The 26,538-nt window shown below is 41.7% G+C and overlaps 1 protein-coding gene across 1 annotated transcript in view; it reads left to right on the plus strand.

Moving 5' to 3' along the window:
• MYLIP (myosin regulatory light chain interacting protein) overlaps window positions 1-26,152 on the plus strand; it is a 38,617-nt gene extending 12,465 nt beyond the window's left edge. The window contains 6 exon segments of the mRNA XM_082259315.1: window positions 668-858; window positions 12,937-13,122; window positions 16,690-16,887; window positions 18,222-18,386; window positions 19,667-20,087; window positions 26,031-26,152. Coding sequence (XP_082115441.1) covers window positions 668-858; window positions 12,937-13,122; window positions 16,690-16,887; window positions 18,222-18,386; window positions 19,667-20,087; window positions 26,031-26,120 — 1,251 coding nt within the window. The 3' untranslated portion in view covers window positions 26,121-26,152.
• Window positions 26,153-26,538: the final 386 nt, after the last annotated feature.

Here is a 26,538-nt window from a genome sequence, read left to right on the forward strand (position 1 = left end):
ATTGAGTGTAGAGAAATTTTCTCGGGCCGCATATAAAATATATACTATAGTTAAGGTATATAAGTAATAAAACGCCACCGTGCCCTTCCCGTGCTAAAGCCCCCCCCCCCCCCGCACTAATTTATCACAACTAGAGGATGATCCTTTCCAAGGCAGCCTCTGCCTACAGTTAGTTGGAAGCCACTGTGGCCATGACCCAACCTGAATTCCTTCTTCCCCATCAAAAAAAAAAAAAAATTGTCAGGGGGCAGTGGGCCGCATTGCCTGGGGCTCTGGGCTGCCTGGGGCTCTGGGCCGCATGCGGCCCCCGGGCCGCAGGTTGGACATGCCTGATTTACAGTATTTCTCATTTCGGTTACTGGTAAATGTACCGTTTCCTGCAGCTCAGTTTCTGGTGCAAGAAGCGCTCACAAGCATCGTGTGATTTTTGAAGGAAGAAAAAAGGTGCAGGGATCTTTTTCCTGCGTTTTTCCATAGGTAACCAAGCCACACCAATTGCATAGATGTGAACCTAGTGTAATGCTCAGCACATACCCTGTGTATTTACAAAATGTGGAGGTATGAGCTGTACTCCATTTTACGGATGTTTGCTTTCTTTCAGGATGTAATGTTTTAGAAAGTGGAAAACGGAGTGTCTCTTTATAACTTTTCCTTTCTTTAATTGTAGGTATGCAAGCGGCTGGGCATTATTGAAGTGGATTACTTTGGCTTACAGTTCAGTGGTAACAAAGGAGAGAATTTATGGCTGAATCTGCGAAATCGAATATCCCAGCAGATGGACGGCTTGGCTCCATTTAGAATGAAGTTAAGGGTCAAGTTCTTTGTTGAGCCCCATCTCCTTCTCCAGGAGCAGACCAGGTAAATACCACTGTGATTAGAGACGTAAAGGCTTGTATGTATCGAAATTTCGGCCGCCAAATATCGGTCGAAAATGGGAATTTCAGCGTTGTGCCAAAAAACGCTTGTGATTTTACTGTGCTTGTGGTGTGTTTTTCATGGCTCATGTGACCAAAAAAAAAAGCATCAAAAACACACCAGTGCATTTTATTTTATTTATTTATTTTTTTTTTAAGCCACCTTGCTGCATTTTCAATGTATTTCATTGGGGAGGTGCTAACCAAAAATGCAGCAAGCAGGATTTTTTAACTCAAGGTGCCAATAATGGCCAACAATAAATTCATGATATTAAAAAGTCAAATATAAAACATTTATAATAGTGGGGTTTTGGGGTGTTTTTTATTTTTTTTCTATTTTAATATTAACCATCCAGTTTTATTAACCAACTGCGTCTTGAATCTTTTTGGTTTCAGCACCAGAATTTTTTTTTCCGGTGCACATATATACACTGTATGTAAATTGTGGCTGGTTAAGTGAGCCACTAAGTAATTTGTGCAAGTGATAAGACATAAAAACGTGACCATGTATGTATGCCTTCTGTTTTGTGTGCTGTAAAATGTTGTAGAATAATGGATCATTTATTGTATCTCATCACGCGTTTATAGAACCAAAGAGTAGAATTTACAAAGCTCTTTGCCGCACCAAATATCTGTCAAAGTTCTTGGAAATGTTCATTAGGACGAACAATGAAATGTACTTTTAACATTGGTACATTTTACATCAAATTGTTTCAAAAAATATTCCAGACTGGTTACAGTAAAGCAGAAAACATTTAGATTTCATTAACTTCATACTAGGTATAGCGGAGCATAAAGTCTGCCCTGTAGTAACCTCGTATACCAGACTGTGTTATTATAGGTCATTCACAACCACAAGTACAGCAGAGCAGGAAACTCCCTCCCTTATGAACCGCTGAGCTATTTTCCAGTGCTGGGTGCCAGATAAGTCTGTTTTTTCAGGAAGTATGTTACATGCACATGCCTGAAACTTTTCTGTCCAGAATGCCTAACTTGGTTTGAGAGAGAAAAGACTGCCTGCCTGTCTGTCGCTTTGTCTCCAACGCATTCTTTTCAGCATGTATATAATACATGTATGTATTCTGGTTTTGAATCTTGAATTATTTATTACTGCTGGAAGCTGATTTTTATATTTCATTGCAAAGGAAAGCAGGAGATGAAGTTTTCATTAGGGCCCTATAAAAACGTAGAAGTTGTTGCTATATACATGATGCAAAGATGAATTTTCGTACCTTTATGAGCGATCAAGACTTCTTGAGCTCTTTGTGTCTTTGGTTATTCTGTACACCTTACAAAAAATCTTTTTATTTTATAGCATTTGTGATTTAAGGTAAATGTCACAAATCTGAGCAAGTCAAGTTGAGCATATGGGGGGAGCGGAAGTTCTTTATCTTCACTAAGGCCTCATTCGCACCAGTGAGACTTCTCCTGTGTGAGTGCTATCAGCGAGACTTCTTCTTCTCCTGTGTGAGTGCTGTCGGTGAGACTCCTCCTCCTGTGTGAGTGCTGTCGGTGAGACTCCTCCTGTGTGAGTGCTGTCGGTGAGACTCCTCCTCCTGTGTGAGTGCTGTCGGTGAGACTCCTCCTCCTGTGTGAGTGCTGTCGGTGAGACTCCTCCTCCTGTGTGAGTGCTGTCGGTGAGACTCCTCCTCCTGTGTGAGTGCTGTCGGTGAGACTCCTCCTCCTGTGTGAGTGCTGTCGGTGAGACTCCTCCTCCTGTGTGAGTGCTGTCGGCGAGACTCCTCCTCCTGTGTGAGTGCTGTCGGCGAGACTCCTCCTCCTGTGTGAGTGCTGTCGGCGAGACTCCTCCTCCTGTGTGAGTGCTGTCGGCGAGACTTCTTCTCCTCCTGTGTGAGTGCTGTCGGTGAGACTCCTCCTGTGTGAGTGCTGTCTTTCTACAAAAGCATAAAAACATAGAAAATTGCACTACTCAAACACCCTGAAAAACACATAATTTTGTAGTAGCACTAGAATGAACCTATGCTAAAAACTGCAAATCCAGGGAAATAAGCAGCTAAAGTTGCCTGCAGATATTGACTTTGCTTCATCCTGTCCTGCTTTTCTATTGGTGATTATGGTTGCCCTCTTTCTTCACTTCATATTCCTGATATGTGCCTGCTGTACCATTTACTTGTATGAGAAAGCGTCCTGTTTGTATTGCTTTCTTTGTGTGATATCCCTGCTGTTCTGGCTAGTTCCTCCCTGCTTTCCTATTAAACACTGACCACACTAAGCAGAAGAGCACATCGTGGTCAGTTCTCTAGCTGTACTGGGAACTCCGTGTGCTCTCCTCTGATCAGACTTGTCCTGATGTGCTGCACAGTCATTCACTGGGAAGCTCAGTGTGCTGCTGCTTCTCCTTCCCCCCCCCCCCCCCCAGCTCTTATGCAGCTAAGAACAGAGGGAATGTGATCACTTATGGGGAAATAAATGTATTTTTTATATCTATTCAGGAAATGTTTTTTGCCTTTCATTTCTATTTTAAAACAAATGGGTTGTTTTACAAGGTGTTTACAAACACTTTAATGTACAGTTAAGAGCCGGTTCACACTCTTGCGGCTGCGGCGATCGCATGTAATATCGGAGCACACTGCTCCTTCATTGCATGCGATCGGCTGTGCTGTGCGAATTCAGCCATACAGTTTGTATGGCTAAATTCCCACTGCACCCGCACCAAAGTCGCACATGACCCTTTTTTTCAGCCGCATCAGGATCGGATCGCACAGTGGTTCACACTTGTGCGATCCGATCCTGTGCGAACTGTAAAGATCGCACTGCGATATGCGATCAAACTGGGGGTGTCGTTAACATTTCATTGACACCCCCAGCGTATCGCATATGGCAGTGTGAACTGCCAGGGGTGCATTTGCGATGCGGGAACAGGCTGCGAATTCGCAGCCTTCCCGCATCGCGTAAGTGTGACCCGACATTTAAGGTAAACCCTGCAATAGTTCCAAATGTCTCTGCTCACTGAACATACTACACTTCCTGTTGAGGAAAGAGTCAAGCTTGGTCCTATCCCTCCCTACTACTGTTGCAGAGAGTTGATATTTTGGCTGGGAAAAGTTCACCTTTCTTAAAATGTTACGCCTGTGACATTGAAAAAAGAAAAAACAAAAAAAAAACGGCATACTGTAAAAGGCAGAACTACAACTGCTGTTGGCCATTGCGACTGGCGTCTTGTAGTTCTCAGTTTACCAGGCCACCGATGGGCGCTTTTTGTCGTTCAGTAATTGGTCATTCAGCAATGCTGCTCGTATGGGGTACGGCCAGACCGCTATACTGAGAGTTTGCAGGAGATTGCAGCCGCGGTCTGCTGATTTGAGGGTGCAATGCTTTACAGGCTAAATAATCATGAAAAAAAAAACAAACGTGTGTGTGTGTGTATAATATTATATTTTGCTTAGATTCTGCCTGAAAATTCTGAATCGTGGGAAAACGCTGGACGTTTTTGCAATGCCATTCTAAATGCAACACAATTTTGCCGTGATTGTCGCACGACAAATTGCGCAAACAATCGTGGGACGTGTTGCCCAAAAGTAGTTTGGTGTGAATGAAGCCTTACTTTCTAACCTTTTTGCTTTAGTTGCATGTGTGGTGTGTTATTTTTTATTTTTTTTTGTTACTTCTGTTCCCTTTTTTTTCTGCGCAGTTCAGCATAAAGTCGCCTAGCTAAATATTTTTCAGTTTGCTTCTTGCAAGCCTTTAGAGGAAGTCATATGACTTCAGTATATGATGACATGGTGTAACTATGGGTCATTGACTCAGAGTAACCTCCTGGAAGAACTTGTTGGAGATGTAGAATATAGATTGCTTTGCTGTAATAGGACACCCTGCCTGCTTGGCCAGCAGTTCTTGTTTCTATGCAGAGACAGCCACACCAACCTCTTCCACTAATGCAAGTTTGCCTTACGAGAGCAAAACTTCAAAAAAATGAAGAGAAACTGTTCTAAGTATCTGTTTAACATTTTTTATGTATGCAAATCGAATAAGATGTTTATATACACGGTTTACCTGTATAGTCTTTGTGTGTAAATGTATATATTAATGCTGCTGTGGGATTTTATTTGTGTGTGTGTGTGTGTGTGTGTGTATATATATATATATATATATATATATATATATATATAGTAAAACCTTGGATTGCGAGCATAATTCGTTCCGGAAGCATGCTTGTAATCCAAAGCACTCTTATATCAAAGCAAATTTCCCCATAAGAAATAATGGAAACTCAGATGATTCGTTCCACAACCATTTATTCATAAGTCCTTCAGTTTATAGTCCATATAAAAAGATTATAGCATTGCGATAGGTTATATAACCATAAAATGTCCATCCACAAATAGCCACTTCCACAATGGGATAAGAAGCAAAATCCAGTAGGAGCTACAGAGTATCAAAGAGAAGAAAGGCGCCTCTAAGTGTAGCAATATGGTTCCATTTAATGAAGGTACAACATTTAGCAACTCACATGGTTGATTAATAAAACAGGCACATCTAAGTATGCAGGCATCCGGGGTAAAGCTGTCCACATGGACTATCTTCTGCACCGCCGGCTGCCAGTCTGTAATCCTGACCGGGAAGACCACCCTGGAGTAAATCGATCTGAAAGCGAGGGGCAGCATGGAAGGGATGACGTAGATGGCGGTGCAGAGGATGGTCTATGTGGACAGCTTTAGCCTGGATGCCTGCATACTTAGATGTGCCTGTTCCAATCATCAACCATGTGAGTTGCTAAATGTTGTACAGTAAACCCCCCTCCATTGCGGGGGTTACGTTCCGGACCCAGCCGCGAAAAGTGAAATTCCGCGAAATAGAAAAACCCTATTAAAATGCATTGTAGGCATGATTTTTTTACTGTCACTGTACGTGTAGAAGCATTTTAAGGTCTTTAAACACACTTTTAAAACAATAGAAACTCATTTAAACACATACAAGATACTTAGAGACAGAGCAAGAGCTATGAAAAACACAAAAATCTTTCATTTTTAATGATTTATATAGTAAAATAACATTACAAAAAAAAACGCGAATTACCGGGACCGCAAAAACTGAACCGCGATGTAGCGGGGGATTACTGTACCTTCATTAAATGTAACCATATTGCTACACTTAGAGGCGCCTCTCTTCTCTTTTTATACTCAGCTGTGACTTGAAGCTACTTGTATATCAAGACATCGCTTGTAAACCAAGTCAAAATTTATTTGAAAATTTTGCTTGTCTTGCAAAGCGCTCTTAAACCAAGTTACTCTCAAACCAAGGTTTTACTGTGTGTGTATGTATGTGTGTATATATATATATATATATATATATATATATATATATATATATATATATATATATATATATATATATATATATATATATATATATATATATATATAAAAACCCAACAACCAGCCTGCCCATAGACGGGTCGAAATTCAGTCGGTTCATGCTAAATCGGCCAACTGCTCCTAAAGTGGTTATAAACCCACTTTTATAACTTTTACCTATGGGTAAGCCTATAATAAGTCTTCCCTATAGTTACTGTAAATATCTCCTAAACTTGCACCTTTTAGGAGGTATTTACATTGCATGCATGATGTGCTGCGCTCTGAAGAAACGGCCGCCCATGCTGTTTCTTCAGAACCCTGTGCTGTGACCAGCGGAGTCCGCAGACCCGGAAGGAAGACTGGTGAAGATGGATGCGGCTGCCAGCGCGGACTTCGTTTGCAGGTAAGTGTCACTAGCACGTTTACTTTGCTTTTTGCAGGGAAAAAAAAAAAAAAAGGAGAGGGAAGAGTTTACTTCCTCTTTAAAGCAAATGTCAAATAGTCTTTGGCTGTGGGGAACATTGTGGTTTCATGTCATCATGTCATAGAAGACCACAATCTAAAAGACCCAGCTTGGCAGGCTTCCCCCTTTTTATGTATGATTAAAACCTAGAGAAGGGTGTGGTTCACCTCCCCCTTACTGAACCTTTACATCGGGCTGTTCTTTCACTTTGTAAACCAATGCACAAGACTCTTGTGAAAGAAGCCTTAGAGGCGGTTCACACTGGTGTGATGCCACACATAGCATATGATTTGCACCCCATTGCTGTGAAGATCGCATGTGATGTCTGCGCAATGCGAATTCAGCCATGCAAACTGTCTGAATTTGCATTGCATTCGGGCCATACTTATGTAGGACCTTCTTTTATTTTATCTTTTTGTTTTTGTCTGCACCAGAATCAGATCGCATGGCCTTTCACACCCATACTATCGGATTCCTGTCCAAATTCATAGTTTGCACTGCGATCTGCGAACCAATCTGGGAATGTCATTAACTTTGTATTGTTACCCTCAGTGGTTTGCAGAGGGCTGTGTGAACTACCAGCGATTTCAGGTGCAATTCGGGAACCCGGATTGGATTTGCCGCCTTTCCCGCATCGCAGCAGTATGAACTGGCCGTTCTGACTTTTTTGGAAATGCGGTTGTATGAAAAGTGTAAAATCTATATAAAAACAGAATGCAATGATTTACAAATCTCATAAACCCATATTTTATTCACATTAGACATAAGAAAATGCGTCACATGTTCAAAGTGAGAAATGTGAAAAATCAGGTAATTTTGAAATTGATGACAGCAACACATCTCCTAGGTTAGGACAGGGCTATGTTTACCACGGTATAGCATCACCCTCTTTTTTTAACACAAAATCTGGAAACTGAGGAGACCAGCTGCTGGAATTTTGGGAGAGGAATGTTGCCCCGTTTTTATGCCTGAGCATATTCTGCTCTAAGGCTGAGTTCACACATATGCAATGCGAGAACCAGCGCAATTCCTGTGAGTTTCTTAATCGCATGTTTTACAGGCAGTTCACACTGCCCTCTGTGAACCACTGCGGCTGTCAATAGAAAGTTTGACACCACCCTGATTGGTTTGCAGTTCGTAGTGTGAACTGTCTAATGATACAGGTGCGGACCAAAAAAGGGTCCCTCACCATTTTGGTGCAAATGCGATTTCAGCCATACAGTATGTATGGCTGGCAAACATTGCATGTGCACAGCAATGTGGTGCAAATCACATGCGATGTGTATGATCGCACTAGTGAGAACCTAGCCTAAAACCTGGATATATCTTTCAGCATTGATGGTGCTTTTTCCAGGTGTGCAAGCTGCCCATTCCATACGCCTTAATGCACCCCCCCCCCCCCCCCCGCCCTCAGAGATGCAGGCTTTTGAACTGAGCACTGATAACAAACCCAATGGTCCCTCACCTCTAGTCCGGAGGATGCGGCACCCATGGTTGCCAAAATTCAAATTTCAATTGGTCTGATCACAGAACTGTTTACACTTTGCAAGAGACTGACTTTAAATGAGCTTTGGCCCAGAGAGCATGCCGACGTTTCTGGATCGTGTTCCGATATGACTTATTTGCATGATAGAGGAAGAACAAAAATTCCCCTGGGGGTGGGACTTTTTGGGCACCAATTTATGAAAAATAACAGATGATGGATATTTAAGAATAAATTTTAATAGATAAATACATCCAAATAGACAATTATATAAATGTATGCGTTAAAAGCACACTGCTGGGAGAAGGCTGTCCATGCAGATCTCTGATCCTCTACAAAGTTCTAACTGTGGATAGGCTTTTGCTTGATCCCTCCAGCTAAGCCAAGCTACAATTGGACTCCAGCTGCCCTGAACTAGGAGATTCTATGCTCTCTCCATCTTATGAAAGCTTTACATAGCTAAAGAAAAGCCTACCAATAAAACATACGGCGGTACCTGCATCGTAGCTCTCTTCCTGTTTTTAATTCGCAAGCTCTGTGCTCATGTGCAAACCAACCATATAGGACACCAGCTTTATCCCTGACAAAGGGGTCATAAGAGCCCCGAAACGCGTCGGATCATCTGGCCCTCTGGTTGAGTTTATTCTGGTTTTTACCGCACATATATCTGCGCTTGCACTTCTTTGCTTTTAACGCATACATTTATATTTATGTAATTGTCTTTTTGGATGTATTTATCTATTAAAATTTATTCTTATCCATCTGTTATTTTTCATAAATTGGTGCCCAAAAGTCCCACCCCCAGGGGAATTTTTGTTCTTCCTATACCTACCGGGATGTGGCACACTCATTAGAGGCTCTCAGCGGGAACACACCCCATATTTGCATGATAGAGCTTTAACTTGCATTTTTTTACATGGCATGGTGAACTGTAGACAGTGATTTTTGGAAGTATTCCTGAGCCCATGCAACAATGTCCAAAGAATCATGCCAATGAGGAACATTAGTCTGAAATTGTTTGTTTTTTTTTTTTAGATGCAGCTTCTCAGACTGGTGAACCTCTGCCCACCATTACACTCTCTCACCAGACACTCTCTGGCTCTCCAAGATTCTCTTTTTATACCCAATTATGTTACTAACCTATTTAGTTGCAAAACTTTCTTCCAGCTCTTCCATGTGGGTAACACTTACTTTTCTAACTTTTTGTTGCTCTGTCCAAACTTTTTTTGAGACTTGTTGCTGCCATCGATTTCAAAATAACTTTTTTTTCTTAAAGTGGTATGGTATTATCAGTTTGATATGTTTTCCATTTTCTTTTCTGAATAAAATGATGGGTTTGAAATTTGCAAATCATTGCGTCTCGACTTTTTTGGGGTTGTATTTAAACGTAGGAAACGTTAATTAGAAACAAACTGTATGCTTCCTAGATCTAAGTTCTTCTGCGTTGTTTTACAGTACTTGCATTTGAAAGCCTTCAAACTATCCAGTCTGCCCCTGGATACAAAGATTTTTATTTTCTCTAAACACCGAAAAACGGAATGCACCTAAAACGCAGACAGTGTGGATTATGGCATTTTAAAACCATTGCATGCATGTGTAAATGTTTAAAAACGTCCATAGGCTTAGTATAGTTCTTTCTGAAAATAGGCCCACTGGTAATAGACCTGTGAGGTTTATTGAACTAGTGTTTTTTTTTTTTTTTTTCCATTTTTAAAGCCGGAGCCCGTAAAATATCTTTATTGAAGCGCTGCCATCTCTTCTTGGTTACTATTTAATCTGTAGCTGGCTGCGGGGTTGATATACTGTAAGAGGCTGTTCAGGGAGTGTGACCTTCCCTCTGTAATGTAGGGGAAAGGTTACTACAGTGCATTCAATAAGATTGTAATTGGAGAGCACCAGGTGCACAGAGCTTCTCTCCTCCCTCTATTGTGGCTGCTGCTCCTCTATCCTCTATGGACAGCATTTCCTTTGTTTGTATTTTCCATATTCAAGCCAATTAAGGGTCGGATCACACTGGTGCGATGCAGGAACCCTGCAAATCCACTGCGGGTTCCTGACTTGTAGGCAGTTCGCACTGTCGTATGCGAACTGCTGGGAGTGTCAATACAAAGTTGATGACACCCCCAGATTAGTTCACATATCGCAGTGCGAACTGTCTATTCAGACAGGAAACGGATTGCATGGGTGTGAAGACCCATGCAATCTGATTCTGGTGCGGACCAAAAAAGGATCCTGCACGATTTTGGTCCAAATGCGATGCAAATTCAGCCATTCAATCTGTATGGCTGCGTTCGCATCGCAAAGACATTGCATGTGATTTGTATAGCAATGTGGTGCGAATTGCATGCAATGTCTTCCATCACACCAGTGTGAACCGGCTCTTAAAGTAGGATTTGCAAATGTCTAAATGGATAGTCACTGAGCTTGTTCAGGTAGTTGAGATTGCTCTTTATTACCCTGTGCAGATCGTTTTTCAAACCCGTTTTCCTTTTTGGTACACATTTATATATCCAAAGGATTATGATTCTGTAACGTTGGAATTCTTGGGCACCAATCTGAAAATCTAAATTTAAATTTGTTTTCTTGCAAGAACTTTTTTTTAGTTTGAAGTTGTTCTAGATATCCTTGTTTAAAAATTGTAAAAGGAACAAATGACCTAGTAAATTTTATACCCAAATCAAAGGTTTCCTACTGGCTGAATTTCTGGAGTTTAAACTTCAGGTTAATGGATATAAAAAGCAGTTGAAATATAGAGAGTTGGTTCTAGTCATTGGAAATATGACATTCAGCTGATCAGTGTATTCTGACAGCGAAGAGTCATCCAAAGGCAGCTACTGAGCTAGATTGGTGGCCAGGTGTTTTTTTTAATTCCCCTTATTTTTTTATTTTATTTTTCCACCAGACTGGCTGAATTTCAACCAGGCAAACCCTTGCATTTTTTAAAAATTAATATACTGTTTTTTTTTTTTTTTTTTTGGAAGGATTGAAAAAGCTAGTGCTTGTGTTAACAAAGCAGTGAAATTTTATCAGTTACATCCTGCTGAGAGCTAAATGTGCTTTTTCTCCTGAGACACTTCTAAGCCATGCAGACATTACGGCAAAAAAAAAAAAAGTTCCATCAAACAAACCTGCTTGCTGGTTAGCAATTCTGAGGCTGTCTCCTTGAACTGCTGATTTTTCTAGAAAGACAATTTGATGTGTGATCAGAGCCTCAGCCACATATTCTATGCTTTCGGGAAGGCAGAAATTCCAGTGTTTCATATGAGACGTGTGTGAACACATTTTGTATGTAGTGATGAATCCCTTTTACAAGTCATTGAAACTGAGACCCATGTTGCAACCTGTAGCACAATCTGAAGAAAGATTTGTTTTGGAGACATGCGAGTGACTTTTCTCAGTAATATATAAAGTGGTCCTCCTTGTTCATGAATGTTTTCTTAATATCTTTTACAATTCCATATTTAGCAAATGTGACAAGGGTTATCTTATTAATAATTGGTATTATTAGTATTCTTATTATTATTTAAATTTGTAAAGTCTTGTTTTTGGTCCTACAAAAATAACATGTTATACTTACCTGCTCTGTTGTAGTGGATTTGCACAGAGCAGCCTGGATCCTCCTCAGGTCCCTCTTCTGCACTCCTGGCCCCTCCCTCCTGTTCAGTGCCCCCTAGAGCAAGCAACTTGCTGTGGGGGCACCTGAGCCGAGTCACAGCTCCCTGTGTCCATTCAGAGCCCCGACCCAGATCAGTGGTGTCGCTGCTGTGTCTCAGCCAATCAGAACGGAGGATCTTGGACAGCTGATGCACTCGTGGACCTCGCTGGACAGAGGGATCTCAGGTAAGTGTTGGGGGGTTGCTGCACACAGGGATTTTTATCTTAATGTATGAAGATAAAAAAACCTTCTGTCTTTACAATTCCTTTAAGGGTAGTTTGGGCAGTCTAGTGCTACCATGAGCATTGCTGGTGTTTCATCTCAGAAACTGGAGTCTCTTAAAGTTTGGTAGTGTATTTTTTTGAGAAATCCTACTTTGGTGAATGCCGCATCAGTCCAATGCTGCTACTGTTCCCCGCCGGCTTTAAGACTCGGAACTGAGACCTCAAAGACCACCAAGTTCTCAGTGCTTTGTGAGCAGATAGATGGTAACTGTCAGTCACCATCTCTCTGCTCTGCCCCTCCATTCTCACTGGGGTTGGGAGCGGCTGAGCCCGGTGCAGGTCCAGGCATCTGGGTGGATCCTAACCACATGGTCTCGATCTTTCTCCCAGCCTAGACCAGCTCTGTTGTGTCAGTGGGCTTCAGCCTGCTGTGTCAGTGGGCTTCAGCCTGCTGTCTGCTAAAAACTGGTCACAGAAGTGCTGAACAAACTGGCTGTACTTCTCTTCCTATGGCTCACAGGAGTGCAAACTAGCTTCTACTTCTCTCCATACTCCTGTCACAGCGAGAGCTTCGATCGCCAAGCTGCTGCAGGAGTGGGTTCCATTCTAAAAATGGGTGGAACATGTTCCCAAACCTTAACTTCTCCTCCTTCAAAATGAATCTGTGTAAATGCCTAACATTTATCAAAAAATTGTATAAATTATGCCAAAAATCAATAAGTGTGACAACATAGTTCAGTAATGTGAGTCCATCCACTTGTTTGGGGCATCCTTGGAGCATTACAGAAGTGTGATAATTTTGTGTTTAAAAAAATAAATTTGTATGTATGTATATTTGGCTTGCCCTTGTTAAATGTTTTTCTACTCCCCTCTCCTTTTTAGGCATATGTTTTTCTTGCACATTAAAGATGACCTCTTGGCGGGCCGTCTCCAGTGTTCTCCAGAGCAGGCGGTAGAACTGAGTGTGCTCCTGGCGCAGCTGGAATATGGCGATTATAATCAGAACACTGCCCAATACTGCTACCAGAGTTTGTGCTCCATGGAGCTTGAAACTGCCACTTTAGACAGGTAAGTCTTAAGGCATTCGAGCTTGGAGTTCCTATATTGTGGCATAATTTGTCTGCACTTTTTTCTGTCTTCTCTACTCTTTAACTACTTGCTTGTTTGGGCTTTTGATTTGCTATTCTAATAAAAAAGGAATGGCTGTAAATTTCTAAGGCAGCCCATAGATGGTGCGAATTTCTTTCCTGCAAGAAAGAAATTGCAAGATTCCCCCATCAACACACAGTGTCAACACGGGAATTTAGACATTGACTGTGTGGTTATTTTGAGGGGACAGCAAGTTTACTCAAACTGTACACTCATGACTTTTACATGGTAGCAAAGTGTCAATTCTTCAGCGTTGTCACATGAAAAGAGAACATATCTACAAATATGTGAGGGGGTGTGCTCACTTTTGTGAGATACTGTGTGTAGATATAGCCCAAGTTGATTGATCAGCTTGATACAGTCAGTATTTGTATGTACACTATATATTACCAAAAGTATTGGGATGCTTACCTCTACACGCACATGATCTTTAAGGGCATCCCAGTTGGAGTCCATAGGGTTTAATATTGAGTTGGCCCACCCTTTGCAACTATAACAGTTTCAACTCTTCTGAGAAACCTGTCCACAAGGTTTAGGAGTGTTTCAATGGGAATGTTTGACCATTCTTCCAGAAGCAAGTTCGTGAGATCAGGCACTAATCTCCTCTAATTCATCCCAAAGATTCACTATCGGGTTGAGGTGAGGACTCCGTGTAGGCCAGTCAGATTCCTCCACCCCAAACTCGCTCATCAATGTCTTTATGGACCTTGCTTTGTGCACTGGTGCTCAGTCATGTTGGAACAGGAAGGGCAAATCCCCAAACTCTTCCCTCAAATTTGGGAGCATGAAATTGTCCAAAATGTCTTGGTATGCTGATGCCTTAAGAGTTCCCTTCACTGGAGCTAAGGGGCCAAGCCCAACCCCTGAAAAGCAATCCCACAGCATAATCCCCCTCCCCTCCATCCACCAATTAATTTGGACCAGAGCACAATGCAAGGTCTATAAAAACATGGATGAGTGAGTTTGGAATGGAGGAACTTGACTGTCCTGCACAGAGTCTTGACCTCCAACCTGATAGAACACCTTTGGAATGAATTGGAACAGAGACTGCGAGCCAGGCCCTCTGGTCCACATCAGTGCCTGACCTCACAAATGCACTTCTTAGAGAATGGTCAAACATTCCCATAGACACACTCTAAAACCTTGTGGGCAACTTTCTCAGAAGAGCTAAAGCTATTATAGCTGCAAAGGGTCGGCCAACTCCATATTGAACCCTACAAACTAAGCAGGGATGCCATTAAAATTCATGTGCGTTTTAAAGGCAGGGGTCCCAATACTTTTGGTGTTTGTAGGCTGGTTGTACCCAAGTTAATCGATCAGCTTGGAACATTCAGCCTGCCCATTAATGGTTTGAATCTTGGTCTGTTCAGCAGGAAGAGTGTATGGCCTGCCTAAGGCTAATTTGAATTTTGCCCTGAAGTGTAGTCTAGAAGGTAAAGTATGTAAACATTCTAAACATAGAACTTCTGTTCTGTCCTAGTACCAATTAACTTCCATGTGCTTTAAGGTTTACCGTGCAGAGCCTGTTCATTTAGGAAAACAATTATCCTGTACAACTATCCAGTGTAAACTTAGGTGTGGTGAGCTGAAAGATGTCTACTTGCTGCACGTAATGTTCTTTTTCTAAAAGGTTTCCTATTTTTCCACGTGGCTTATATCTATATTTGGAGGTACTTGCTTTTGAACATGTAAAATAAACTTTGTCTGTATTAGAATATAATTTTTTAACTCCAAGTAAATGGCAGTCTAGTCCAGCACCGCTTACTATTACTGGTTATGATGGACCTAAACAGCTGTGTGCTGCTACAGGCCAGTCTGATATGTATGAATGGTGAAGTGTTTGTGAGCGTGTGTTCAGCTTGTTGGAATTCTTTCAGCCATAATCCTCAGCAGACACACTGGGTCCCCTCACTTCTAGAATAGGAACAGTCGATCCTGTATTCATTTCCAATTCTTTTTTTCTTCTTTTTTTTTTCTTTTTTTCTTTCTTTTTTCTTTTCTTTTTTCTTTTCTTTTTTTTCTTTTTTCTCTTTCTTTTTTCTCTTCTCTTTTTTTCTCTTCTCTTTTTTTTTTTTTTTTTTTCTTTTTCTCTTTTTTTTTCTCTTTCTCTTTTTTTTTTTTTTTTTTTTTTCTCTTTCTCTATATAGTCTGAGATGACTGACCCATAGAAAACGATGCACTTCCTGTACAACTAATCTCATCTCAACAGTTGTTTGATAAAATATGTAAACCCAATTTGGCAGCACTAGTGTTTCTATTGTAAGAGTTTCCGTCTTACTTTTCTGGAGACAACCCAAAATGTGAGATTTTCTTTTACTTTCACTTTTTATGATAATGGTAAACAGGTCAAATGGGCTGTATCTCCTTAAGGCCCCTTTCACACATACGGTCCGTTTGTCATCCATCCGTTGATGGATGAAAAATGGACGTCAATGCATCTCTATGTAAAAATGGATGACAACGGATGATCATCCGTTAATATCCACTTCCGTCAATGTCAGTTGTTTGCAACGGATGAATGCCCTATTTTTCATCCGTCAAAGAACCGGATCGGATGAAAAACGGATGTAAACGGACAAACGGTCCGTGTTTTTTTTTTTTTTTTTTTTTTTTTTTTTTTTTTTTCATCCGTTTTTGCATTGGTAGTGGTTAAAAAAAAAAAAAAAAGATGAAAAACTGATACATTTTGACGTAACTGAACGGACTGTGTGTGAAAGGGGCCTAACTGGGACGCAGACCGCTATGAAAAAAAACTGACAGGGATTTAATCCCTCTCCACTCTATCTGAAATGTTAACCTAAAAAAGGGAAAACTTTTTTTTTTTTTTTTTTTTTTTTTTTTCTTTCTAAGTTGCAACTCGAGTCACACCGATCAGATCGGTTCCATTGTAGTTAATGGGGTGCGACTTGTCATGTGACCTTGAACGCAAGTCACATGACAGTGTGAACCAGGCTTTAATGTTTTTTAGTTGCTTAACTGTTTAAATTAGGTGTAAATGCTTAGCCATTGTAGCTGCAAATCCACTGCTACTGACTTAAAAAAAAATTGAAGGTGAAGCTAATGAAAGTTACGTAAAAAAAATGACTTGTAGCTACACACTGCAATAACCAAACAGATGTTCATCAAAATACACTGTAGTTTCTCTTTTAAATTTGAACTAGTTTTATATTACTAGATGCTTTTTTCATATTTAAAGTCAAATAAAGGTAAAGCATGAATATCCTTCTATCTGCCTTGCTTACTTGTAGCTTAATGCAATCTCTTGAAATGAGATTATGCTGTAGCAATATGTGCAAGCAGTGGACCATCTTTTTATACCGAATAATAAGATCTTTGAGAATTCATAAGAAGAGATTAGCAGGGAATGTTCAATAAAACATTAACAATAGTCCTAGGCTAGTACAGGTTTTAAATATGTGTTTTAAGTGGATTGTATATATTTGTGTCATGCAAATGTTTTTTCTCCCCCCCCCCCTCACCTTACAGTATTATTGAGAAGCATAAAGGTTTGGAAGGACTAAGCCAAGCATCCGGAGAATACCAGGTTCTTCAGATTGTGTCCTCACTGAAAAACTATGGGGTGGAGTGGCATTCCGCGCGAGATGCTGAGGGACAAAAGCTCATTATTGGAATTGGCCCTGAGGGTGTATCCATTTGCAAAGAAGACTTCAGCTTGATTAACAGGTAGATATTATTATAATTCACTGCAATCCCTCCATTAATATGTCTAACTGCAACACACAAGATGTCATTAAACTGTAAAGGACAGTTAATTACAAAATGCATTTGGTAATCTATTATATGCTTAGCATGTAATGCAGGCTTCTTGCTTGTTACAAGGGGGTCTAGACCCAATCGGAAGGAAACCCATACCACAGGAAGCCTCTTGGGATTCAGCTTCTATGTATTTGTATTTGACTAGATGTTTCCCTGTAGTAGTAATTCTAGTGTATTTGTTATAAATCTACAGTTGAAACTTTATTTTATTTAGCACCAACAAAAAATGTGAATTATAAAGTCTAATATTGTGGATGTGTGTGTGGAGTGTTTTTCTTCCCTATCAGTGTTCTCCAGAGATGTGCATGCACAACACCACAGCCTGCGTTTTATAAATGAATTGTAAAATGCAGGTGTAGTGTGGCGTCAATACTTAAATGTCCTTTTAAGCCCCCATTCACAACGGTGCAACTTGTCATGCGATTTGACTAATCAGTCGCATGACAAGTCACACCCTGTTTCTGGCTATGGAACTGTTCAAATTGGTGCAGCTCCAACTTGCACAAACTTTGAAAAGGTTCCTGCACTATTTTTGTTGCTTCCATGTGCGAATTGCTTTGACATCTGTGCACATAGTTTCACAGATGTCGGCAAGCCACACTTGAAATTGCACTGACTGACTGCTTTGAAATGAGGCTGAAGTAGCATGGATTCAAAGCTGTATTTGGCGTGAACCAGGGCTTAGAGTAAGGGGTATCTACTATGCCTAATACTGCTATCATAGTTTGTGGCTTTCCCTGTAGTAACAAAGCTTTTTAGGCCCCGTTCACATAGGGGCAATCCGACTTGGGGAGGCGACCTCCGAGGTCGCGGTGCGAGCAGCGCGCCGCGACCTCGGAGCGGCCGCCACGGACTTCATAACATTGAAGTCTATGGCGGTCGCCCCAAAGAAGCTCCAGACCCTTTTTCTAAGTCGGAGCGACTTGTGTCGCTCCTATTAGAATGGGTCCGCAGCTTCCCTATGGAAGGCGACCTGTGAGGCGACCAGGTCGCCTCACAGGTCGCCTTAGTGTGAACGGGGACTTATGCAATGGAATAATAGTGGGATTGTAAATATCCTACGGTGATGGCAAACATGAATACTAGAAACCTAAGAAAATATTTGCACTTTCTGCTAGATGCAGCATTAAGATTAATGTTTGTGTTGTTGATGTATAGTCTAGTGAGTAATATTCCTATTATAGAAATTTTTATTTTATTTTTTTTCAAATGTATTTATTTTCCTCCCTTTTTTTTTATAGGATTACATATCCAGTGATCCAAATGGCAACTCAGTCGGGGAAGAATGTATACTTGACGATAACAAAGGAGTCTGGGAACAGTTTGGTTCTTCTTTTTAAAGTGATCAGCACAAGGGCCGCTAGCGGTCTCTACAGAGCGATAACGGAAACCCATGCGTTTTACAGGTGTGTGTGCCATGAAAAAGGAAAATTAAGGACTATTTTAGTGAATTTTAAGTGACTCTTGATTTACATGTTATATGTTCCTAATGTCATTGGATCCCTTGGAGTATCAAATACCTGGTTCTTTAACAAGTTTGATCAGTAATATAGATGATGTTCAGTTCTGGGATAAAGTGCCTGGTCTTGGACATTGCATGCTGTTGATGGCATAGGAAATGCTTCAGGTCTACAATTCATATGTTGGTACTCTCCTTGCTTCTTAGACCTGGTCTGCAATCCTTGCCCCCACCACTCCCCTCCATTTTTTTTTTTTTTCAGCTTTTACCCTTTTACAGCCAGGAGCCAAATCTGGGGTGGTGGGGTTGTGTGTATGGCAATTATCCCAGCCTGTATGGCTGGGGAAGAACCTAATGCAGTTCAGTATGCACTACATTCAATTCATGATTGGAGGTCAGGTGAGATATTAGGGGTGTTTGTCTCGCGTGATGACAAAAATGTTTAGTGTAAAACACAATAGTTGCACCCAAGCACTTCAAATCCGTCCCCTCACCCCCACATACACACGCATGAACGTACGTGTGTGTGTGTAAGGGGGATCTATGCACCAAAACATTTGTGTTGCATATCGTCCTGCACACCAGAGTGGGAGACCTAATTCTAGCACCAGAGCTAATGGGTAACTGAACTGATGACCCGTAGCGACTTTTAAAGCATTGGCTATTGAAAATAGTGACGTTTTTCGTTGTTTTATGGGCGCGCGCAGTTTTAAGATTTGACATGTTGGGTATCGATTTACTCCACCTCCTCCTTTATATTTTAATTAAAGAATTGGGTAAGGAATTTTTTATTTTTTTTTGTGTGTTTTGTGTGCCCTAAAGCTAATTTTAGTGGTATATTTTACAAAAATGTTCCTAAAACATTGCGCTAATATTGTGTAACCTAAAAAAAAAAAATTGGGATGATCACCATTTTTTTTCTCTAGGATAAATGCTTTTAGAAAATATGCAATGTTTTGGGGTTTTTATGCAATCTTCAGGTAAATTTTTCTAATGCAAAAGTGTTCAAAAAATACAAAATTAACGACTCTGGCAAAGAAAAGGGTTAAGTATCCTGTTGGATGTGAATCATTAAAAGTTTTAAATACTCTAAACTGACAGGATGAATGGTTGATTATGCAATTACACATGTTGAGGCCTGCAATAATCTACTAGTAGAACGTGAAGTTTTCAGCCTACAGTAACTGTACTGGGTTCATTTCAATGATTTTCTCCTCTTTATTCAAGATGTGACACAGTTACAAGCGCTGTTATGATGCAGTACAGCAGAGATCTTAAGGGACACTTGGCATCTCTTTTCCTGCATGACAATATCAACGTTGGAAAAAAGTATGTATTTGACATCAAAAGGACATCAAAGGAGGTCTATGACCACGCAAGGAGAGCCTTGTACAATGCTGGCATTATGGACCTGGTGCAAAGGAGTGACCATAGTGAGCCGAGTTCTCCTCTCAAGTCATCTGAAAGTTCTCTGAACTGCAATAGCTGTGAGAGCCTCAGCTGTCAGCAAACAAAAGCCCTGCAGGAAAAACTGAGGAAATTGAAGGAGGCCATGCTGTGCATGGTCTGTTGTGAGGAAGAAATCAATTCTGCCTTTTGCCCATGTGGGCATATGGTTTGCTGTGAGGGATGTGCCAATCAATTGCAGGTAAGAAGTGCTGTTCATGAACATTTCAATAGATTCCTTTGGTTGCTAACTCCTTCTTTTTTTTTTTTTTTTTATTTTAACAAAGGACTTTACAATTACTTAAGGCTATGTTTCCACTAGTGTGACTTGTCATGCGACTTTAGACACATAAAGTCACAGCTCATTGATACTAATGTCACCCGTTCAATCGTTGCGACTTTGAAAAGGTGCCTTCACTACTTTGATGAGACTTTGATCCAGAGAGTGTAAAGTTGGATCAAAGCTGCACTCCGTCACACGCAAAATCGCACGACTTTGGAGTCGCAATAGTGCAAATGTAGCCTTAAACTTTTAGAGTCCTTTCTGTTGCCCAGTAATGCACTTCTAGTTTCTCTACCAAGTTCTTACTTTAAAAGCCACAATGATGGTGTTTCAGCTTGTGGCGTGGCTAATGCACTCCTTTAGGGCGGCTTCACACTGAGCCACTGGGCTTTGGCTACAGCACAGTGTAGCTGTATTTTTGGTGTGGGTTAGCTGTGCTTTGCCATAGACTTTATTACGTCCGACAGGGTTTGTTTTCTGAAAGCGTACCAAAACCATGATTCATAGAAGTCTATAGTAAAGCACAGCTAACCTGCTAAGTGTGATTGCACTGCACCTGTGCTGTGATCAACGCTCAACATGCCAATGTGAATCCACTCTAAGGCCCCTTTCACACAGCCCAGATCCGGTTTTGCTGAGCAAGGGATCTTCCAGTTGACCCCCTGCTGAGCAGAGCTGCTGGATGACCGGTCTGTGACCGCTCTGCTTTTGCAGCTTGCTCTGCTCTATGGGAAGATAATGGAAACGGACCGGTTGTCAGTTTACACCCCACTTCCCTCCAATCCAATCTTGCCAGATGCTTCTCTTTTCTTCTTCCAGATTGGAGGTAGCTGGATGTAAACAGACACAAAGCAGTTTTACATTTGACTGTCCATAGAGGAGAATAAAAAAAAAAAAAACAGATGGGCTGACCTGATCGGACAGCCCATGTCAAAGTGGCCTAAATGTGTTGGGAAATCAATGATTTGTTTGCAGGTGACATGGGTTACAGCCAGATACAAAAGAGTTGTGGAAATCTATGATTGGAGGTAAGCAATTTTTTAGCTGCACAGCCCATACAACTAAATTATAGCTGTGCATAAATTACAGTGGGTACGAAAAGTATTCAGACCCTCTTAAATTTTTCACTCTGTTATATTGCAGCCATTTGCCAAAATCATTTAGGTTCATTCTTCTTCCTCATGAATGTACGCATAGCACCCCATAATGACAGAAAAACACAGAATTGTTGCAGATTTATTAAAAAAAGAAAAACTGAAATATCACATGGTCCTAAGTATTCAGACCCTTTGCTCAGTATTTAGTAGAAGCCCCCTTTTGATCTAATACAGCCAGGAGTCTTTTTGGGAAAGATGCAACAAGTCTTTCACACCTGGATTTGGGGATCCTCTGCCATTCCTCCTTGCAGATCCTCTCCAGTTCTGTCAGGTTGGATGGTAAACGTTGGTGGACAGCCATTTTTAGGTCTCTCCAGAGATGCTCAATTGGGTTTAAGTCAGGGTTCTGGCTGGGCCATTCAAGAACAGTCACAGAGTTGTTGTGAAGCCACTCCTTCGTTATTTTAACTGTGTGCTTAGGGTCATTGTCTTGTTGGAAGGTAAACCTTCGGCCCAGTCTGAGGTCCTGAGCACTCTGGAGAAGGTTTTTGTCCCGGATATCCCTGTACTTGGCCGCATTCATCTTTCCCTCGATTGCAACCGAGGGCGCCAGTGGTGGACCTGCCAATTCATAAGGCCTCCCTTATGAAGTCGGTTTCTGATTGTTTAGTCAGACATTCACACCAGTGGCCTGCTGGAGGTCTTTTCGGACAGCCGTTTCCGTCGTCCTGTCCCTGCAGCTGAAAAACACCCCCACAGCATGATGCTGCCACCATCATGCTTCACTGTTGGGACTGTATTGGACAGGTGATAAGCAGTGCCTGGTTTTCTCCACACATACCGCTTAGAATTAAGGCCACAAAGTTCTATTTTGGTCTCATCGGACCAGAGAATCTTTTTTTCTCACCATCTTGGAGTCCTTCAGGTGTTTTTTAGCAAACTCCATGCGGGCTTTCATGTGTCTTACACTGAGGAGAGGCTTCCGTCGGGCCACTCTGCCATAAAGCCCCGACTGGTGGAGGGCTGCAGTGATGGTTGACTTTCTACAACTTTCTCCCATCTCCTGACTGCATCTCTGGAGCTCAGCCACAGTGATCTTTGGGTTCTTCTTTACCTCTCTCACCAAGGCTCTTCTCCCCCGATAGCTCAGTTTGGCCAGACAGCCAGCTCTAGGAAGGGTTCTAGTCGTCCCAAACGTCTTCCATTTGAGGATTATGGAGGCTACTGTGCTCTTAGGAACCTTAAGTGCAGCAGAAATCTTTTTGTAACCTTGGCCAGATCTGTGCCTTGCCACAATTCTGTCTCTGAGCTCTTTAGGCAGTTCCTTTGACCTCATGATTCTCATTTGCTCTGACATGCATTGTGATCTGGAAGGTCTTATATAGACAGGTGTGTGGCTTTCCTAATCAAGTCCAATCAGTATAATCAAACACAGCTGGACTCAAATGAAGGTGTAGAACCATCTCAAGGATGATCAGAAGAAATGGAAAGCACCGGAGTTAAATATACGAGTGTCACAGCAAAGGGTCTGAATACTTGACCATGTGATATTTCAGTTTTTCTTTTTTATTAAATCTCAACAATTCTGTGTTTTTCGTCAATATGGGGAGCTGTGTGTACATTCATGAGGAAGAAGAAAGAACTTAAATGATTTTAGCAAATGGCTGCAATATAACAAAGAGTGAAAAATTTAAGGGGGTCTGAATACTTTTCGTACCCACTGTAGATTAGTGGTATTTAGTTCTGCTTCTCAAGGGCCTGCTAAGAGCCTAGTTAAATAAGCACTTTCCAACAATTGCTCCACCAAGGTGCTGACATTTCCTACAATGTGTTGTAATTTCTATGTCCTGCCTCATATACAGTACATGGTACAGATTCAGCTCATGCTGTGTTAAGTTTCTGCACAGTACACTGCATGTACAGGTAATTTATTAACCCTCAGGCGTTGTACACATAGCGCTCTTTGAGGCTTATGGGTGACTTTGGCACTATTGTACAGCCGGCCTTAAAACTCCTAACAAGTGTCCATAAATTCAGGCGTTTCAAAGAGGATTTTCTTTTTTACACAAATTGTTTGGTAGTTTGAAACCATGGGTGTAAACTTGCCGTGGACAATTTTTTGTAAAAGATGTTTTTAAAAAAAATTGCTATAATTGTGGTCAGTCCTAGAACTGAATATTATTCACTTAATGACACCAGATTTTAAAATAAGTTTGTCAAATCTAGCTTTGAAATGTCTGTCAGCACCTCCATAATACAAAACACTCCCTGTGTATCATGTTGCGGCACTTTGGGCCAAACAAATGCTTTTAAGCTTGATTTGCAATTTATTTCCCAGTGAATTTATTGCAGAAATAGGAGTTGTGTGTGTGCTGTGTGTGTTTATCAATATCCGGGCTTGACAAATTTGCTTGAGATCTAGGAGCCAGTGTTTTTTTTTTTTTTTTTTTTTTTTTTTTTTTTTTTTGCGCATGCTGAATGTCCGACTTCTGTCGGACCGGCTGCCATACACATGAGCCAAATTGCGGCCAGTTTTTATTGAACCGGCTGATATTGCCCGGGATTTGGCCTGTGTGTACTTGGCTTGATGGTATGATGGGCAGCGGCTCACTAGGGAAGGACAGTGCATCAAGTTGGAGGCAATTGGAGATCCAGTAACTCATGCCACCTTAGGCCCATTTCACACTTGAACCTCCGCTAAGCGGAATCCACTTGCTCAGTGGAGATTTCTCTGCTAATCCCCGCTGAGCCGGTGGATGACCAGTCCTGTCTGCTCCGCTATGCAGAGCGAACATGGACACAGGCCCGCTCTTTATGGGGCAGTCGGATGGAAATGGACTGCCTGTTCATTTCAATCTGATTCGATCCGTCGGACGGATTGAAAGTAGGACCACCATCCGTCTGTTTTTGGCTGATCGGACGGCGGCGGTTGTCAAGGGACATCTGCCACTCCATAGAGGAGACTGGAGGGTCCAATCGGGTCCACCTGAAAAACTGACATGTGGACCTGATCAGGCAGCCCATGTGAAAGGGACCTTTTGGCTGTGTGGCATGACAGGGAGAGAATAATAAATAACATTTTAATGGAAGAATAAGTAAAAAAATTGTTGCCATCTCAGCGCTGCCAGTGACTGCTTGTTGTAGCCCCGGCCACCACAAGAGGCGTCAGTTCCCCGATGAAAGCGTCTGCCTACAGCAGGTCGCAAAGCCACGACCTCAATAAGCGGTGCGGCATTTTAGACCGTGCACCTGCCAGCAGGGGCCGTGGTGTAGCCTAGGCGCCAGGCCGCTAATTCTAGTCGCCGATGCTACCTGGGGTTTGTCGAGCTCTGATGTATAGAACTAGAGTGTAGCATCAAGTCAATGTAACTCCTGGGATTTTGATCTGGTCAGTTAAGTAGTATAGGGGATTGTTAATCAGCTTCAGCTGCTTTGGTGTAAATGAAATTACAGGTGCACTAGATGGGCAACAATGAGATGACCTCCAAAACCGGAATGGTTTTACAGATGGCGGCCAATGACATTTTTTACCCTACTAATATTTTCTGCCTGTTTTGCATTTGGCTAGGGCCAGTGTCACTACTGGTAGCATGAGGCGATACCTGGACCCTATAGAGGTTGCACAGGCAGTCCGCCTCCTCCAGGATAGCACATCAATATGTGCTACTGCCAGAAGATTTGCTGCATCACCCAGCACAGTCTAAAGAGCATGAAGGAGATTCCAGGAGACAGGCAGTTACTCTGAGAGCTGGAGAGGGCCGTAGAAGGTCCTTAACCCATCAGCAGGCTGTTATCTGCTCCTTTGTGATGAGCACTGCCAGAGCCCTATGAAAAGACCTGCAGCAGGCCACTGGTGTGAATGTCTGACTAAACAATCAGAAACCGACTTCATAAGGGAGGCCTTATGAATTGGCAGGTCCACCACTGGCACCCTATGCTTTTTACAGATAACAGCAGGTTCACCCTGAGCACATGTGGCAGACGTGAAAGGGTCTGGAGAAGCTGTGGAGAACGTTATACTGCCTGTAACATCGTTTAGCATGACCGGTTTGTGTGGTGGGCCAGTGATGGTCTGGGGAGGCCATAGCTGGGCTGGGGATATCCATGGAGGGACACACAGACCTCTACAGGTTAGACAATGGCACCCTGACTGCCATTAGGTATCGGGATGAAATCCTTGGACCCATTGTCACTCTACACTGGTGCTGTGTGTCCTGGGTTCCTCTTGGTGCACGACATTGCCCGGCCTCATGTGGCCTGATTATGCAGTCGGCTCCTGGAGGATGAAGGAATGGATACCATTAAATGGCCTCACACTCACTTGACCTAAATCCAATAGAACACCTCTGGGACATTGTGTTTAAGTCCATCTGAGCCCGTAGGTTGTGCCTCAGTCTTTTCGGGAGCTCAGTGATGCCTTGGTCCAGATCTGGGAGGAAATACCCCAGGACACCATCAAACAATGTGGCACCCTTTCATTCCTAACACATTGCCCAGTCCATATCAGTATAGATATCCAGCATATTTTTTCCCCATTGAGATCTGATGTGTTTTCAAAGTGTTCCATAAATTTTTTTCGAGCAGTGGATGGATGGATATAAAAAAATATTCATAACAAATGAGAGAGGATAAAAATTCTTGTGCAGGCACTTGAACATGTTCTGTAAAAGGTGTTTGCCCTTAAGCATAGGCTTCAGTAAAGTTGTTTAAAAACAGGAGTAGGCCACGTGCATTCTACTAACAAAATTCTTCATTCTCTCCACAGTCGTGTCCAGTATGCAGAGCTTCAGTGGATCATGTTCAGCATGTCTATTTACCAACACACACAAGCTTATTAAATCTGACTGTCATTTGAGAGGAGACGCCTAGGACACTTTATAAAAAGAACTGTATCTATGTACATTACAAATGGACTTCACTACAAAGTGCTACAACCATCGAATTTGCTACAACTAAAGATATTGAAGATAAAACGCATCTTTCTGCAGGAAGACTGATGGAGATGTGTTTCTTTTTCTAGTTCATATTGCTATTGTATATTGTCATTTTCTGTTCTTTTACTCCATTTTGTTTTGTTTTTGTTTTTTTAAGCTGAAAAAAAGCACAGAACCGTTCAGAGTATACTCCAAATTCAAGATTTTAGAATAGTGTTTTAAATTGTTGGGTTTTATTTTATTTATTTTTTTCTTGTATACTTGTCATTTTGAAAATCGGAGAGCCATTTTTTTTTTGGTCTGCATCCCTAGAGATTTGATTATCTTTGTCCCTTACTA

The sequence above is a fragment of the Pelophylax lessonae genome (assembly GCF_965119305.1).
Source record: "Pelophylax lessonae genome assembly, chromosome: 5".
Taxonomy (NCBI): domain Eukaryota; kingdom Metazoa; phylum Chordata; class Amphibia; order Anura; family Ranidae; genus Pelophylax; species Pelophylax lessonae.